At 37.5% G+C, this 16,641-nt stretch overlaps 1 protein-coding gene across 27 annotated transcripts in view; it reads left to right on the top strand.

Moving 5' to 3' along the window:
• The window catches only part of SUPT20H (SPT20 homolog, SAGA complex component), a 52,165-nt gene that overhangs the window by 25,303 nt on the left and 10,221 nt on the right, over nucleotides 1–16,641 (top strand). For 25 of the 27 annotated variants that reach the window (XR_002822889.1, XR_002822890.1, XM_004389960.1 and 22 more), the window contains 10 exons: nucleotides 2,835–2,906; nucleotides 4,059–4,213; nucleotides 5,503–5,529; nucleotides 6,037–6,069; nucleotides 6,846–6,963; nucleotides 7,493–7,595; nucleotides 7,743–7,901; nucleotides 9,869–9,938; nucleotides 10,451–10,602; nucleotides 16,251–16,306. Coding sequence is in view for 25 of the 27 variants with exons in the window: in XM_004389960.1 (XP_004390017.1) it covers nucleotides 2,835–2,906; nucleotides 4,059–4,213; nucleotides 5,503–5,529; nucleotides 6,037–6,069; nucleotides 6,846–6,963; nucleotides 7,493–7,595; nucleotides 7,743–7,901; nucleotides 9,869–9,938; nucleotides 10,451–10,602; nucleotides 16,251–16,306 (945 nt within the window). In the remaining 2 variants the exon portion in view is untranslated. Of the gene's footprint in view, nucleotides 1–2,834; nucleotides 2,907–4,058; nucleotides 4,214–5,502; nucleotides 5,530–6,036; nucleotides 6,070–6,845; nucleotides 6,964–7,492; nucleotides 7,596–7,742; nucleotides 7,902–9,631; nucleotides 9,939–10,450; nucleotides 10,603–16,250; nucleotides 16,307–16,641 lie in introns of all 27 variants that reach the window. The other 2 variants (XM_023724930.1, XM_023724950.1) reach the window with 2 other exon arrangements.

Consider the following 16,641-nt stretch of genomic DNA (forward strand, 5'->3'; position numbering starts at 1 on the left):
AATTGAAAGTCATCGAAAATGAAATGGGATGCATAAACATTGATATCCTAGGCATTAGAGAGCTGAAACGGAGTCGTATTGGCCATTTTGAATCAGACAGCTTGAAGACGAGTGGCGTCACGTTCATCATCTCAAAGAACATTTCAGGATCTATCCTGAGGTACAACTCTTACAGTGATAAGACAATATCCATACGCCCACAAGGAAGACCAGTTAATACGATTATTATTCAAATTTATGCACCAACTGCTAAGGCCAAAGATTAAGAAATTAAAGACTTTTACCATCTTCTGCAGTCTGAAATTGATACGTGCAATCAAAACGCATTGATAATTACTGGCACTTGGAATGCAAAAGTTGGAAACAAAGAACGATTGGTAGTTGGAAAATATGGCCTTGGTGATAGAAACAACACCTGAAATCACATGGTAGAATTTGGCAAGACCAACGACTTCTTCCTACAAATACCTTTTTTCAACAACAAACAGCAGTTATACACATGACCTAGCCAGATGGAATGCACAGGAACCAAATTGACTGCATCTGTGGAAAGATGATGGAAAACCTAAATATCATTATTCAGAACAAGGCCAGCGGCTGCCTTAGAACAGACCATCAATTGCTCACATACAAGTTGAAGAAAATTAGAACAAGTCCACAAGAGCCGAAGTACGATCGTGAGTATATCCCACCTGAATTTAGAGGCCATCTCAATAATAGATTTGACCCACTGAACACTAATGACCACAGACCAGACGAGTTGTGGAATGACATCAAGGACATCATCCGTGAAGAAAGCAAGAGGTCGTTAAAAAGACAGGATAGAAATAAAAGACCAAAATGGATGTCAGAAGAGACACTGAAAGTTGCTCTTGAATGTAGAGTAGCTGAAGCAAAGGAAGAAATGATGAAGTAAAAGAGCCAAACAGAAGATTTCAAAGTGTGGCTGGAGAAGACAAAGTAAAGTATTGTAGTGACATGTGCAAAGACCTGGAGTTAGAAAACCAAAAAAGAAGAACACGCTCTGCATTTCTCAAGCTGAAGGAACTGAAGAAGAAATTCAAGCCTTGAGTTGCAGTATTGACGGATTCTGTGGGGAAAATGTTAAACGACGCAGGAAGCATTAAAAGATGGAAGGCATACACAGAGTCACTGTGCCAAAAAGAATTGGTCAAAGTTCAGTCATTTCAGGAGTTAGTATATGATCAAGATATGATGGTACTGAAGGAGGAGGTCCAAGCTGTACTGAAGGCCTTGGCAAAAAACAAAGCTCCAGGAATTGATGGAATACCAATTGAGAGGTTTCAACAAACTGATGCAGCCCTGGAAGTGTTCACTCGTCTATGCCACGAAACTTGAAATACAGCTACCTGGCCAGCCGACTGGAAGACATCCGTATTTGTACTCATTCCAAAGAAAGGAGATCCAGCAGAATGTGGAAAGGATAGAACAGTATCGTTAATATCAAACACAAGTAAAATTTTGCTGAAGAACATTCAGAAGCGGTTACAGCAGTACATCAACAGGGAACTGCCAGAAATTAAAGCCAGATTCAGAAGAGGGCATGGAACGAGGGATTATCATTGCTGATGTCAGATGGATCCTGGCTGAAAGCAGAGAATACCAGAAAGATGTGTACCTGTGTTTTATTTACTATGCAAAGGCAGTTGACTGTGTGGATCAGAACAAATTTATGGATAACATTGCAAATAATGGGAATTCCAGAACAGTTGTGTTCATGAGGAACCTGTACTTAGACCAAGAGGCAGTCATTCGAATAGAACAAGGGGATAGTACATGGTATAAAGTCAGGGAAGGTGTGCGTCAGGGTTGTATCTTTTCACCATACTTATTCAGTCTGTGTGCTGAACAAATAATCCGAGAAGCTGGACCGTATGAAGAAGAATGCGGCATCAGGATTGGAAGAAGACTCACTAACAACCTGCAATATGCAGATGACACAATCTTGCTGAAAATGAAGAAGACTTGAAGCACTTTTTGATGAAGATAAAAGACCACAGCCTTCAGTATGGATTTCATCTCAACATAAAGAAAACAAAAATCCTCACAACTGGACCAGTAAGCAACATCACGATAAACAGAGAAAAGATTGAAGTTGTAAAGGATTTCCTTTTATTTGGATCCACAGTCAACACCCTTGGAAGCAGCTGTCAAGAAGTGAAAGGATAAGTTGCACTGGGCAAATGTGCTGCAAGAGATCTCTTAAAGTGTTAAAAAGCAAAGATACCACTTCAAGGACTAAGGTGCACCCAACCCAAGCAGTGGTGTTTTCAATCACCTCATGTGCATGTGAAAGCTGGACAATGAATAAGGAAGACTGAAGAATTGACACCTTTGAATTAAAGTGCTGGTAAAGAATATTGAATATACCGTGGACTGCCAGAAGAACAAACAAATCTGTCTTTTAAGAAGTACAGCCAGAAACCTCCTTGGAAGCAAGGATGGCGAGACTTTGTCTCACATACTTTGGGCATATTATCAGGAGGACCAGTCCCTGGAGAAGGACATCATGTTTGGTAAAGGGTCAATGAAAAAGAGGAAGAACCTCAGTGAAATGGATTGACACAGTGGCTGCAACAATGGGCTCAAACATAGCAATGGTTGTGAGGATGGCGCAGGACCAGGCAGTGTTTTGTTCTGTTGTACACGAGGCAGCTGTGAGTCGGAATCAGCTCGCCAGCACTTAACAACAACACAAAGCCAGTTATTTTAACTGCTGAAAATTATATTGTGTTGTTGATTTATTTACATTTTTACCTTTGATCAGAATACTGATTCCATTGTATCTGTTGTCTCTTGATTTGATTGTTTAGGTAGAGAAATATGCTAAAGTGGAAAAGTCTATCAAATCTGATGATTCACAACCGACAGTGTGGCCAGCCCACGTAAGTAATTTATTGCCAGTCTCCCTTTGTAGAAATGCTGTTTCTAATCTAGGATTCAAATTTATTAAATACAAAGTGCAGTTGCTTTTAGTTTGGGACATTTTCTGGGGTTTCATGAAGTACGAGAAGAAACAACTGTTTTTCATGTTTTCTTTATAAAGCGCGGTCTCAATTCTAAAGGCCAATTTTAATGCATTTTTACTTTGTTTTGGTTGCGTATTGGTCGTTCTGATTAGTTTTCTATTTCACGTTAGTCATTAGTAAGTTCTTCTAGAGATGTCTGTCTCCTAACAGAGAACATTCTCTGACCGCATAATCTTTACTTGAAGTAGGTGTCCCTGTGCGGCACAAACAATCAAGCACTCAACTACTAACCGAAAAGTTGACGGTTTGCACCCACCCAGAAGTGCCTTGGAAGAAAGGCCTGACGATCTGCTTCCAGAAAGATCATAGCCTTGAAAACCCTGTGGAGCAGTTCTGCTGTGCACACGTGGGTCCCCATGAGTCAGAATCGGCAGCTGGTTGGTTTGTTTTTTGAGAAATGAAATGATTAACCAGTGTTTGTGTGATGACAACAACAGCAAAAGACCTATGAGAAATAGAAGCATAACTGCTTTCAAAGGTTTTATCCTCCTGGTATTATTTAATATTTGCAATTTATGTCTTCAGTATATGACATTCTGCCATATTTCCCTTAAACTTGGTTAACTAAATACCCACCTTGGAACTCTCATTCCCCAGGGGGAAAAAAATACAAAAAAAGAGAAAACAGTTGCTGTTGAGTCAGTTCCAACTCATGGTGACCTCGTGGGTGTAAGAGTAGAACTGTGCTCCATAGGGTTTTCAGTGGCTGATTTTTTGGAAGTAGGTCATCAAGGCTTCTGGGTTATCTCAAACTGCCAGCCTTTCAGTTAGCAGCCGAGTGTGTTAACCTGTGCACCACCTAGGCACTCCTTCACCTCCAAAGTACCATATAGGGAAGAGTCCTGTGCTTTATTCCATTAGGCAGTCAAACTGCTCTATAGTCTACCTGCCGTGTTTTCTTCTATTGCCAGACACCAGTTAGTGTGGCATTCATTTCCTGATTTTTGTTAATTCTGATTATTTACTTACTTGAGAAGGTATTTATTTTGGGTATTCTGCCTTTTTCAGGAGGTAAAAGATGATTATGTATTTGAATGTGAAGCTGGTAATCAGTATCAGAAGACAAAGCTGACCATTGTGCAGTCACTTGGGGACCCGCTTTACTATGGTAAAGTACAGCCGTGTAAAGACGAAGATGGTGGCGGTCAGGCGTCTCCGTCCCAGTAAGTGCTGTGAGATAGACTGACCTGGAGTTTGTTATTGACCAATTCAGGCACCTGGCACTTACTGAGCAGCCCCTGATGAAGCATTAATAAATGGATTTCCCTTTGGGAATTAGATATGGCAGTGGACCTGTGTAAACTCAGCAAATCATAGTTAACTTGTTCAAGAGTTATTTAAAATAATACTTTTTAAAAAAATCTATCATTTTTATACTTTCTTAACAGGATATGCCTGTGACATCTTTCCTGGTATATTTATGGGTGCCTGTCTGTAAATGTGGAGTGTTTCAGGGCAATAGTTAAAGTGGAAAGCATGTTCACTAAACATAAAGCTTGTTGAAGATGCCTGGTATTAACATCGGCGTTCTGGTGGCACAGTGGTTAAGAGTTAGGCTGCTAACCAAAAGGTCGACAGTTCACATCCGCCAGCCACTCCTTAGAAACCCTGTGGGGCAGTTGTACTCTGTCCTGTGTGTCGCTAAGAGTGGGAATTGACTCGATGGCAATGGGTTTTTTTTAGTATGAACATCACTGCCTGTGTAAGAACACAGACTCAGTGGTTAATATAGTTACTCTCTTTAGAAATGGAGTTGATCTTCCAGCCTGTATGAACTGTTTAGGGCACGAGTTTTTAGTTTTGTTTCTTATTATTGGCTTTATCATTAGGTTTGTTTGTTTTACAATCAAGTTGATGCTACTTTGAAAAGAAGAAAATATAAAGAGGAGCTCAGCAGAAAAGGAAGGGGCCAGGTGTATGTTACATGGTTTATAGAGCCTTATACAAAAAACAAATAGAAACTACAGTTGCAAGGTGGTTTTTAAACAGTAATTGCACCAATACCGAGGTAAAAGGGATGGGAGGAAATTAGCAACAGCAGTCAGAGAATTCTCTGCTGATTTTTTTCTTAAAACCCACTAGCAGTTTCTGTTGTTTACAGAGTGCACAGGTCAGATATTTTGATTACCTATATTTAAAAAAAAAAAAAAAAAAAATCCCCGTCAAGGCATTCATTGGTCATTTTAAATAAATGTATTGACTTTTCTAGAACTTACGGGTATATGTTCTCATTACAGTAGAAAAACATCAGTCCAGCAAACCAACTGACTAAATTTGTTTAACAAGAAGAGAATTTAATTTTTTGCCTTGTCTCAGAGAGTCACTGCAAGAACACTGCATGATTTATTATCTTCCTGTCTTTCTTTTATATTCATGAATTACATGCTTTAATAACTATGAAGTTCAAGTTTGAGCTGCATTAACCAAGTTTTTTTTTTATTTTATGTTTCAGCTTCTCTGCAGATGATCATTCAAATTGGTAATTAAAAAATAAGCAAACTATTTTAATATGTTAAGAAATCACATAAATGTCAGACTCTTCAAAAAAACTTGCTAAAGGCATTTCGTTTGAATTGATGATAAACTGTCTTCCTTTTTTTACTTGCTAAAATATACCCTAAGGTTCTTTTGTGTGGATATTAGTAATGACTGTGTGATCACAGGTAAATTGATAGGAAGGGCAGTGCGTCTGTGATTTTGCTGTAGGGCAGACACTTGAGGGTGTAAATTTCACCCCAAATTTTGTTTTAAGTTTTGTGCCAAAATAAATCTCCCTTTAATCAGCATTCATATCAATTTTTTGTAATGCATGCAAAACTTGGTCATTGTTACAAAAGTTTAAATGTATTTTTAAATTTTTTCCATGATATCTTGTTATATTTAAAATTAATTTATAAAATTACTATCTCTAAAATATGGAAGACTTCAGAAGTAATTCCAGAGCTCTTATAACTCTTACCTAATTTTTTTTTTTTTTTTTTTTGAGGTTCATTATTGGATCAAAAACTGACGCTCAGAGGTAAAAATATTTGCGTCTTTATTTGTGGTTTGGATGGGTATGAGACACTTTTCACTGTTTCAGGCTAGGGAGTACTCTATTAGGAATTAAAAACCTAGATTCTAGTTAGGTCATTAACTGGTTGGACATACACAATTTAATATTTATGGGCCTCAGTTGTAAATTAGAGCATTGCATTATACAGTCTGTGAGGTCCTTTCCAACTCTGAAATTTAGTGATTCTAGGAAACTGTTTGAAAGAGTGTGATACATTAAACTATTAGGAGTGATGATTTTCATGGTATGAAATTTGGAGGGACTTCATTCCATTTCCCTAATTTTTAATAGCTAGAATGTTTTTCATAGAATCAGAAAAAATCAATTAAAGGAATAAAGTTTAAAATACAGTTTTGTTTTTAGTAAGAAAACTTAGACATATTCACTGTAGCTAAGAAAGATGGTTTGTAGGTAGTACTTTAATCAGAATCTAAGTGAAAGTCAGTGAGTAATTTAGCTGCGTATTGGTTATGTAATCCTTGCAACTTCTGTATTAAAAGCAAGATATTGAAAATCTCTCTTTAGATGTTAATTTGCAAAATGTTTTGAGCATTAGTTTGTCATTAAAAAGATTCAAAGAATGTACTTTTAACACAGGTAAGTTGCCTTATTTTGATTTCTGAGTTAATTTTGATGGGACTTTTTTTTTTTTTTTTTACAGTACATTATTTCCTATCTGATAAATTTGTGTTTAAAGTAGACTTAGCTAATCCTTACCTATTTTTTCCCTAATATTTCAGGGTAGTCAATCAGTACCAGGAATTGGTCCAAAATGAAGCCAAATGTCCAGTCAGGATGTCACACAGCTCCAGTGGCTCAGCCAGTCTGAGTCAGCACTCTCCAGGCAAAGAAACAGAAGTATGTTTGATCACTGTTACTTTTTTGTGGCTAATTGTTTCTGAAGAAATCTGAGAAATTTTAAAGAATATTTGGAACTGGGGTGGTGGGGAGTTACGTTTTGTTTTTACCTTAAACTTTCTTTTTTTATTGTTTAACTTTTTATAATAGAAATTTTCAAATGTTCCAAAAAGTATAGTGAACAATCCCCTAGCTTCAACAGTTATTTTCCTGGAAAAGGAATAGGTTTAGCAGAGTGGAGGCTTTGCCGTCATGTTACCCCTCTGCCCATGTCCCTCAAGCTCTTTCTCCCCACCCTGTTAATCAAAAAGCGTTCTTTCATCGTTGGCGTATACTATTACTTCATGGATCTCGTGGGAAATTATGTTTCTCTGTAACATCTGTAATATCTATAGCCACTTTGCAAAGAGTACTTTGCAGAGTTTTAAATTGTGTGCTTTCATATCGAAGTTAGTAAAGCGATCTTAATGTATGAATTTCTGATTTACTGTTAATTTTAACAAGTGTACATGTTATCACTTTCTCTCAGCAGCCTGAGACGGTGTCAGTTCAGTCTTCAGTACTGGGAAAAGGAGTAAAGCATCGGCCGCCACCCATCAAACTTCCCTCAAGCTCAGGAAATAGTTCCTCAGGTATTACATTCCTGAATTTTCTATGATCTGGAGTGAGAAATGTCACACAATCATAGTCTCTTTTTAAAACTTTCCCTGTTTCGATTTACACAGTCCACAGAATTTTGGATTATAAATCTAGGAAATAACTTAGTATTCCTCTTTTAGGTAACTATTTTACCGCACAGCAGGCGAGCAGCTTTCTTAAATCTCCAACTCCTCCCCCTGCTTCTAAGCCCCCAAGTCTGTCTCGGAAGTCATCTGTGGATCTCAGTCAAGTTAGCATGCTTTCTCCAGCGGCCTTGTCACCTGCCAGCTCATCACAAAGTGAGTCATAACTTAACATTCTTCTTTAAATCTTCATAATCTTTTGCGTTAGTGTCTCTTAAGACAGCTTTTTTCGCCAGTGATATAGTGAAATCTAAGTGTACTGTGTACCCAAAATGTGTAAGCTGTGAGAAGCTTCAGGCAGATCTCTTGTTGGTTGCGTGTATTATGTGTTTATTGTAGTTGTATTTGTCTTTCTGTATCTGTGTATGCACTCTGTGTATACCTTTCTTAAAGACTGGCAACTACACACATCTCCGTAAAAGATAATCTGATCGCTAAATGTGACAATAAGATTCCAAATTTTTTTTGTTCTAGTGTACCCTAGGATCATTTTACATTTTATGTAAATTATACAGCTGGTAATGGAAAAAAAATGTCATAAGAGTTGTCACTGCAGTCCTGTGTTTGTATATGTAACAAGCCAACTAGTTCAAAGGTGATGGTACAATAAACTAAAAGCTGATTTTTCAAAAGCACTCCTACACTCTTATAAATTGTTGTCAGTTTCTAAAATGTGATGATGATCATAAAGCATTATTCTGAAGATATTAAATTGTAATTTTTATTACTGAATCTTTTTTTTTTTTTTTTTTAATATATACATCAAGAAGAGTTATAAAAGAAGTCTAGCATTAGTTTGGGAGAATTTCTTCCAATTAGTAAATATCTGAGATACTTTAGGTACCAGTTGGTATAAAGAAAAAGCATTCCAATTTTTTAGATTTTTTATAGGTAATTGACACATGCTGGAAGTTTTAGTACACTGCACAGTGATAGAGTGGTCTTCGCATTAGATATAAACATCATCTTGATAGCTCAAAAGGTGTAATTTTTCTGCCTTCTTGTTTTGCACAAAGAAAAACTTTTATAAATTTTCTGAAAGTCTTATTCACACTACTTATGTTGTGGGTATAGATTATGTTAATCTATTGCACACAGTTGTTGCTTTAAGTAAGGGTTGAGTGACAGCTTCTGGACATTCACATTTCTTTCCTTTCTTTCTGCAGGACATGAAAGCTAAAAAAGAAAACACCTCAAGAGCTTTTGGTTTTACTTTTCTGGTTTTTGTTTTTTGTTTTTGTTTTTTTTTTAATTGATAAACTGTGCATACGTCATTCACAACAAAATTTCTGTACATTCTACATTTAAACAGAAGTACACAGTTACTGTTAAAGATGCAGTATTATCTATCAGATACTTTTATTACAGTTTTTTTGTGAATCTGTCAGGATAAACTTGGTGTGTTAGGAATTAAACATGTATATTTAGGTGCCAAATATGATTGTTAACCATACATAATTTATTGAATATATTCAGAGTTTGTCTGAGACCATAACTGAAAATAAGCAGTATTTTTAAATGAAGTCCTCAAATAGTGACATTGTAACTAACAAAAATTGATTGAAATTCCTTTAAACCTTTTAGGCCAAAGGCAGCATGCAGGAAATAAACTTTTAAGTGGGTATTGTGGTAGAATACAAATGTATATTTTTACTGTTACTGTAGTAGCATCTCTAATGGGATTTTTTAGGTGATATACTGCATCCTTAATTGTAATCGAGTGTAGCAACACTCACGTATCGTGTAGAAATTAACACTTGCAGTTTACTGCTTAAAAAAAAAACTGGAACAAATTGTCAGTGCTAAGTAAGATTCCATTAACCTTATTTTTAAAAGGACTGGCCATTTATAACAAACTAGCAATTTTTATTTTTCTCAATGAGCAGGATCTGGAACTCCTAAGCCATCTACTCCTACACCAACCCCTTCATCGACCCCACACCCTCCTGATGCTCAGAGCTCAACTCCTATTACCCCTTGTGCAACCCTTATTCCCCATGATTCAGGCTTCACCCCTCAGCCCACTTTGTTAACTCAGTTTGCTCAGCAGCAAAGGTCTCTGAGCCAGGCAATGCCTGTAACAACCATTCCTCTTTCCACCATGGTGACATCTATAACGACAGGAACCACAGCCACCCAAGTCATGGCAAACTCCCCTGGACTTAACTTCATCAACGTGTTGGGCTCCGTTTGGTAAGTGTGCACTGATGCACTGGTGTTTGTTAAAGGATATTCTCACTAGTCTACACAAATTAATTATTTGTGAAATTGCATAATTTGCAAATTGCATATTGCTCAAACTGAAAGAAAATAGATACAGATAGAAGCCTCCTCGACATATATATTGTAAATTTTAGGTAACGTCTGTTAACTCTCCTAAGGTGCTGCCTCACATGGACAGCGGCTTAGATTTTCTGTTTGTCCTCGGTGTTACCGTCATTTAATCCCTTAACGAGAGTTTGACTCTTCCCAAATAATGTTAAACTTTGGGAAATACATAAGAGTTAATTGAGCCACACTGGGTACCACTTTCTAGCATAAAAATGAAACTGATCCTAAAATTGCTACTTAAGACAGAGAAATACTAATTGTGGTTGTTTAGTAGTTGTTTTTTTGTTTTCTGGTTTTTTAATACAGGGGATTATTATATGCCCGATTTTATTTTTACAGTGCAAGTTGAATGCTTTGTCTTTGTTCTCCTGCAGTGGAGCCCAGGCTTTGATGAGTGGTTCAAACCCCATGCTAGGCTGTAACACTGGTGCCGTCACTCCTGCAGGAATCAATCTGAGTGGCCTTCTTCCCTCAGGAGGTCTGCTACCAAATGCACTGCCAGGCGCACTGCCAGCTTCTCAAGCAGGTCAGAATACTGGAAATAATAACCCCTAAAAAATTAAAGTACACGCTAATGTAAAAATGTCATTTTAAGAGTATAATTAAAGGCATTTGACATCAGTATTTTATGAAGTATTTTTTGGTTTTTCGAAAGTCTTTAAATTACTGATATTGCAGTTTGAAACCAAATAGTAACCGATTTCTGTGAAAAAAACTTGGTAAGCGTGTAAGTGCTTGCAAAGTTTATCTTTTGCCTTCTAAACATTGTAATGAAATTAACTTTAGTAGCCTTATTGTTGTCAGTGTGATCATACTCCAGGTAAAATAAATGTGTTTTGAAAAGGCACGTTGAGCATGAGAGGCAGCATAGCACATCACTGAACACCTGGCTCTGGAGCCAGACTGCCAGAGTTGGAGTCCATTTGTGCATGTTACTAGCTACGTAATCTTGGGCGGTTACTTCTGCCTCGTTTTCCTTATAAATAGAACGAGGATAGTAATAATACCTGGCCTCATATAGTTGTGAGGATTAAATGAGTAAAAACACATGAAATGCTTAAACTGGGCCAGGGACATGATTAGCACTCAAAAATACATGCATCATCATTAAAGGAGCCCTGGTGGCACAGTGGTTGAGCGCCCTGCTGCTAACCAAAAGGTTAGTGGTTCGAACCCACCAGTCACTCTGTGTGAGAAATAACGTGGCAGCCTGCTTCCATGAACATTACAGCCTTGAAAACCTATGGGGCAGTTCTACTCTATCCATAGGTTCGCTGTAGGGTCCCTATGAGTCAGAATCTACTCAGTGGCAATGAGTGTGGGTATCATCAACATTATTCTTATTATTAGCTGTATTGTAGTTATTTTTATCATTTTCATTATTATTATGTATACTAGGTCACAGGTATAACAACTTGTGCTTTTTTACATGCTTTTTAAACGAATGTATTGTAATTTCTTGAAACAATTCAGTTTCTTCCTAGTGAGGAAAACTTCAATAGGAAAAACAAACTTGACATAATAAAATTTATCAGAAACTTGAATCGGTTATGAGAAAGAGAACCCAGAGAACATGTTAAACGTGTGATTTCCTTATTCCAGTTTTCTCTGTTTGATGTGCATGATGTGCTTAGTACAGGAGCCCTGCAAACAGAACCAAATCCTGAATTTGGGAGCTAGCTATACCAGTAGCATGTGGCTGCACTCACTAACTGTGGGGCCTTAATTTTTCTCCCTTAGATTCATTTTTTATTTTCTCTGAAAGGAGAGTAAACATATCTAACTTCGGTTGGTACTTACGAGAAATAAGTGAAGTGATATGATAGTGCCTCTGTAAGCTATAAAGTATTATACAGACTTCATATATTTTTAAAAGCAATAAAGCCATTTCTTTTCATGAGAATGTTACCTGAAAGTGTTGTTAATGTTTCAGTTTCTTATACAAGGCTTTGAGCCTTTCACATGTGTATTTCTCACCTTTTTTTTTTTTCCTTAAAATTATCTTTTTAGATACTGTTTTAATTAGTGTTCAGACTGTTATATTTATGAAAAGGTAACACATATTTTGAGTCTGGGGTCTAAGTTGTTAGGTGCCATCAAGTCGTTGTCAACTCTTAAGGACCCTAAGTACAACAGAACGGAACACTGCCCAGTCCTGTACCATCCTCACAATCATTGTTATGCTTGAGCCCGCTGTTGCAGTCACTGTGTCCATCCATCTCGTTGAGGGTCTTCCTCTTCTTCACTGACCCTCTGCCATGCATGATGTCCTTCTTCAGAGACTGGTCCCTCCTGATAACATGTCAAAAATACGTGAGACAAAGTCTCGCCATCCTTGCTTCTGAAGGGGCGTTCTGACTGTACTTCTTCCAAGACAGATTTGTTCCTTCTTCTGGTAGTGCATGTTATATTCAGTATTCTTTGCCAACACCCTTATACAAAGGTGTCAATTTTTCTTTGGTCTTCCTTATTCATTATGCAGCTTTCGCATGCATATGAAGCTATTGAAAACACTGTGGCTTGGGTCAGGCGCACCTTAGTCCTCAAAGTGACATCTTTCCTTTTCAAAACTTTAAAGGTGTCTTTTGCAGCAAATCTGTCCAGTGTAATGGGTCATTTGATTTTTTTTTTGACTGTTGCTTCCATGGGTGTTGATTATGAATCCAAGTAAAACTAAATCCTTGACAACTTCAGTCATTTCTCCGTTTACCATGATGTTGCTTATTGGTCTAGTGAGGATTTTGTTTTCTTTATGTTGACGTGTAATCCTCAGTGAAGGCTGTAGTCTTTGATCTTCATCAGTAAGTGCTTCAAGTCTTTTCGCTTTCAGCAAGTAAAGCTCTGTTATTTGCATATCACAGGTTGTTACCTCCAATCCTGATCTCCAATCCAATCTTCTTCATGTAGTCCATCTTCTTGGATTGTTTGCTCAGCATACAGATTGAATAAGTATGGTGAAAGGATACAACCCTGACACACACCTTTCCTGACTTTAAACCATGCAGTATCCCTTTTGTCTGTCCAAATGACTGCCTCTTGGTCTATGTACAGGTTCCTCATGACTACAATTAAGTGTTCTGGAATTCCCATTCTTTACAGTGTTATCTATAATTTGTAATGATGCACACAGTTGAATTCCTTTGCCTAGTCAGTAAAACACAGGTAAACATCTTTCTGCTATTTTCTGCTTTCAGCCGCGATCCACCTGACATCAGTAGTGATATCCCTCATTCCACGTCCTCTTTTGAATCCCGTTTGAACTTCTGGCAATTCTCTGTCAATGCACTGCTTTAACAGCTTCTGAATGATCTTCAGCAAAATTATACTTGCATATGATATTGATGATATTGTTCGATAATTGCCACATTCTGTTGGATCACCTTTCTTTGGAATGGGCACAGATCTGGATCTCTTCGAGCCAATTGGCCAGGAAGGTATCTTCCAATTTTTTTGACATAGACAAGTGAGCACCTCCAGTGCTGCATCCATTTTGTTGAAACATCTCAATTGGTGTTCCATCAGTTCCTGAAGCTTTGTTTTTCTTGGGTTTCTTCTTTCAATACCATCGGTTCTTGATCATATGCTGCCTCCTAAAATGGTTGAACATCAGTCAGTTCTTTTTGGTACAGTGACTGTGTACTCCTCCTATCTTCTTTTGATGCTTCCTCATTCAATATTTTCCCTGTAAAGTCCTTCAATATTGTAACTCGAGCCTTGAATTTTTTTCTTCAGTTCTTTTAGATTGAGAAATGCTGGGCATGTTCTTCCCTCTTTGTTTTCTAACTGCAGGTCTTTGCACATTTCATTATAATACTTTGTCTTCTGGAGCCGCCCTTTAAAATCTTTCGTTCAGCTCTTTTACTTCATCATTTCTTCCTTTCACTTTTTTAGCTACTCTACATTCGAGAGCAAGTCTCTTCTGACATCCATTTTGGTCTTTTCTTTCTTTCCTATCTTTTTTTAATGACCTTTTGCTTTATTCATGTGTGATGTCCATGATGTCATTTCACAACTCTTCTGGTCTTTGGTCAGTGTGTCAAATCTGTTCTTGAGATGGGTCCCTAAATTCAGGTGGAGTATTCTCAAGGTCGCACTTTGGCTCGCATGGACTCGTTCTAATTTTCTTCAGCTTCAAGTTGAACTTGCATATGAGCAATTGATGATCTTTTCCACAGTCAGCCCCTGGTCTTGTTCTGACCAATGATACTGAGCTTCTTCATCGTTTCTTTCCACAGATGTAGTCGATTTGATTCCTGTGTATTCCATCGGGCGAGATCCACATGTATAGTCGCTGTCTGTGTTGTTGAAAAAAAGTATTTGCAATAAAGAAGTCGTTGGTTGTGCAGAATCCTATCATGAGATCTCTGGCATTGTTCTTTCACCAAGGCCATATTTTCCAACTGCTGATCCTTCATTGTTTCCAACTTTCACATTCTAATCACCATTAATTATCAATGCATCCTGATTGCGTGTCTGATCAATTTCAGACTGCAGAAGTTGGTAAAAATCTTCAATTTCTTCATCGTTGGCCTTAGAAGTTGGTGCGTAAATTTGAATAATAGTCGTGTTAACTGGTCTTCCTTGTAGGTGTATGGATATTATCCTATCACTCACAGCATCGTATATCACGATAGGCCTTGAGATGTTCTTTTTGACGATGAATGCAATGCCATTCCTCTTTAATTTGTTATTCCTGGCATAGTAGACCATATGGTTGTCTGATTAAAAATAGCCAATATCAGTCCATTTCAGCTCACTAATGCCTAGGATATTGATCTTTATGCAATCCATTTCATTTTTCCTAGATTCATACTTCATGCATTCTATGTTCCGATAGCTAGTGGATGTTTGCAACTGGTCCTTCTCATTCTGAGTCGTGCCACATCAGCAAATGAAGGTCCCGAAAGCTTGACTCCATCCATGTCATTAAGGTTGACTCTTCTTTGAGGAGGCAGCTCTTCCCCAGTCGTATTTTGAGTTCCTTCCAACTTGAGGGGCTCATCTTCCAATACTATACCAGGCACAGTTCCTCTGCTATTCATAAGGTTTTCAGTGGCCAGTTTTGTTAGTAGTAGACCACCAGGTCCTTCTTCCTACTCTGTGTTTGTCTGGAAGCTCCGCTGAAAACCTGTCCACCAAGGGTGACCCTATTGGTATTTGAAATACCAGTGTCTAAGTTATGGATTGTTTAAAAAAAAGAATATGCGACAGAGACCATATGTGGCCCACAAACACTTAAAATGTTTATATTCTCTTTACATAAAAAGTTTACCAACCGCTGCTTTAAGATATGTTCCATAAGCTAGTTGAATGGACACGGGGAATCGGGGGTGGAAAGGAGGAGTGTGCTGTCACATTATAGGGATAGGAACTAGGGTCACAAAACAATGTGTGTATAAATTTTTGTATGAGAAACTAACTTGAGCTGTAAACTTTCACTTAAAGCACAATTAAAAAAAAAAAAAAAAGACATGCTCCATATTCAGTCACAGATTTTTAAGATTAAGTTCACAATTACTACCAGAGCGTTGTTGCCTGGTTTTCAGTTTTGATCCTTATATAAATAAAATAACAAAGTTCTTTAGCATTATTTAATTGTTGTTCTTAAAAATACATCAATTCTTAGAGATAGTTATTTGAGGAATGCAAACAGATGCTAGTGCCTGGAATGTATTTGCACAGCAGTGATAGTTTTATTACATTCATAGTGTCCACATACTGTGCAGCCAATAGTCAGAATAGTGATAAAGAAGTTCTAAAATACAGAACAGAGTGTACACCTGGTGTCCCAGAACATTTGATAAGTTCTCAGCATTGATAGTCATTGAAGAAAAACAGTTTTCTGTTTTGAAGCTATTTTAAAAGTATAGAAAATAAGTACATCCATGCAGAGAATACTTAACGATGTTCTGGTTATGTATATTGTTGTTGGGGTGCCAGCGAGTCAATTCCAACGCATAGCAACCTCCCGTGACAGAGCAGAACTGCCCCATAGGGTTTTCTAGGCTATAATTTTTACAGAGCAGACCTTCAGGTCTCTACTCCCAACGAGCTGCTAAGCGCTTAACCCTTGTGCCACCAGTGCTTCTTTAGTTATGCATACTAAAGTATACATTATTTCAATGTGTGATAAAGTTTTAATTCCCTGTGATAATTATGACTTTTATTTAACAGGTGTTCCATTTGGTTTAAAAAATACTTCAAGTCTCAGGCCCTTAAATCTACTCCAGGTAAACCTAAAATCCTGCTTTTGATCAAAGTTTTTATACTTTGACTTTTTTTTCTTTTTTTTCAACAATGTGAATTTGTATATATTCAACATTTGAAACTTTGAGATCTGTTCAGAATCGTCTAAGGGTGTGGTTATTAATGGTCAAGTGAATAAGAAGAAACAGTATCCTGTATACCTTATTCTCATTGGGTCCAGCACCCTTGCCTAATCAAGAACTAGCTGTTCCAACAGAAAGAATTGACACTACCAGGGAGAATGCCAGTAGTATATACGCTTCCAAAATAACTCCTCTTCAGCAGACATTTTATGATACATATGCAGATGCATATATGT

Source organism: Trichechus manatus, unplaced genomic scaffold (genome assembly GCF_000243295.1).
Source record: "Trichechus manatus latirostris isolate Lorelei unplaced genomic scaffold, TriManLat1.0 scaffold00270, whole genome shotgun sequence".
NCBI lineage: Eukaryota > Metazoa > Chordata > Mammalia > Sirenia > Trichechidae > Trichechus > Trichechus manatus.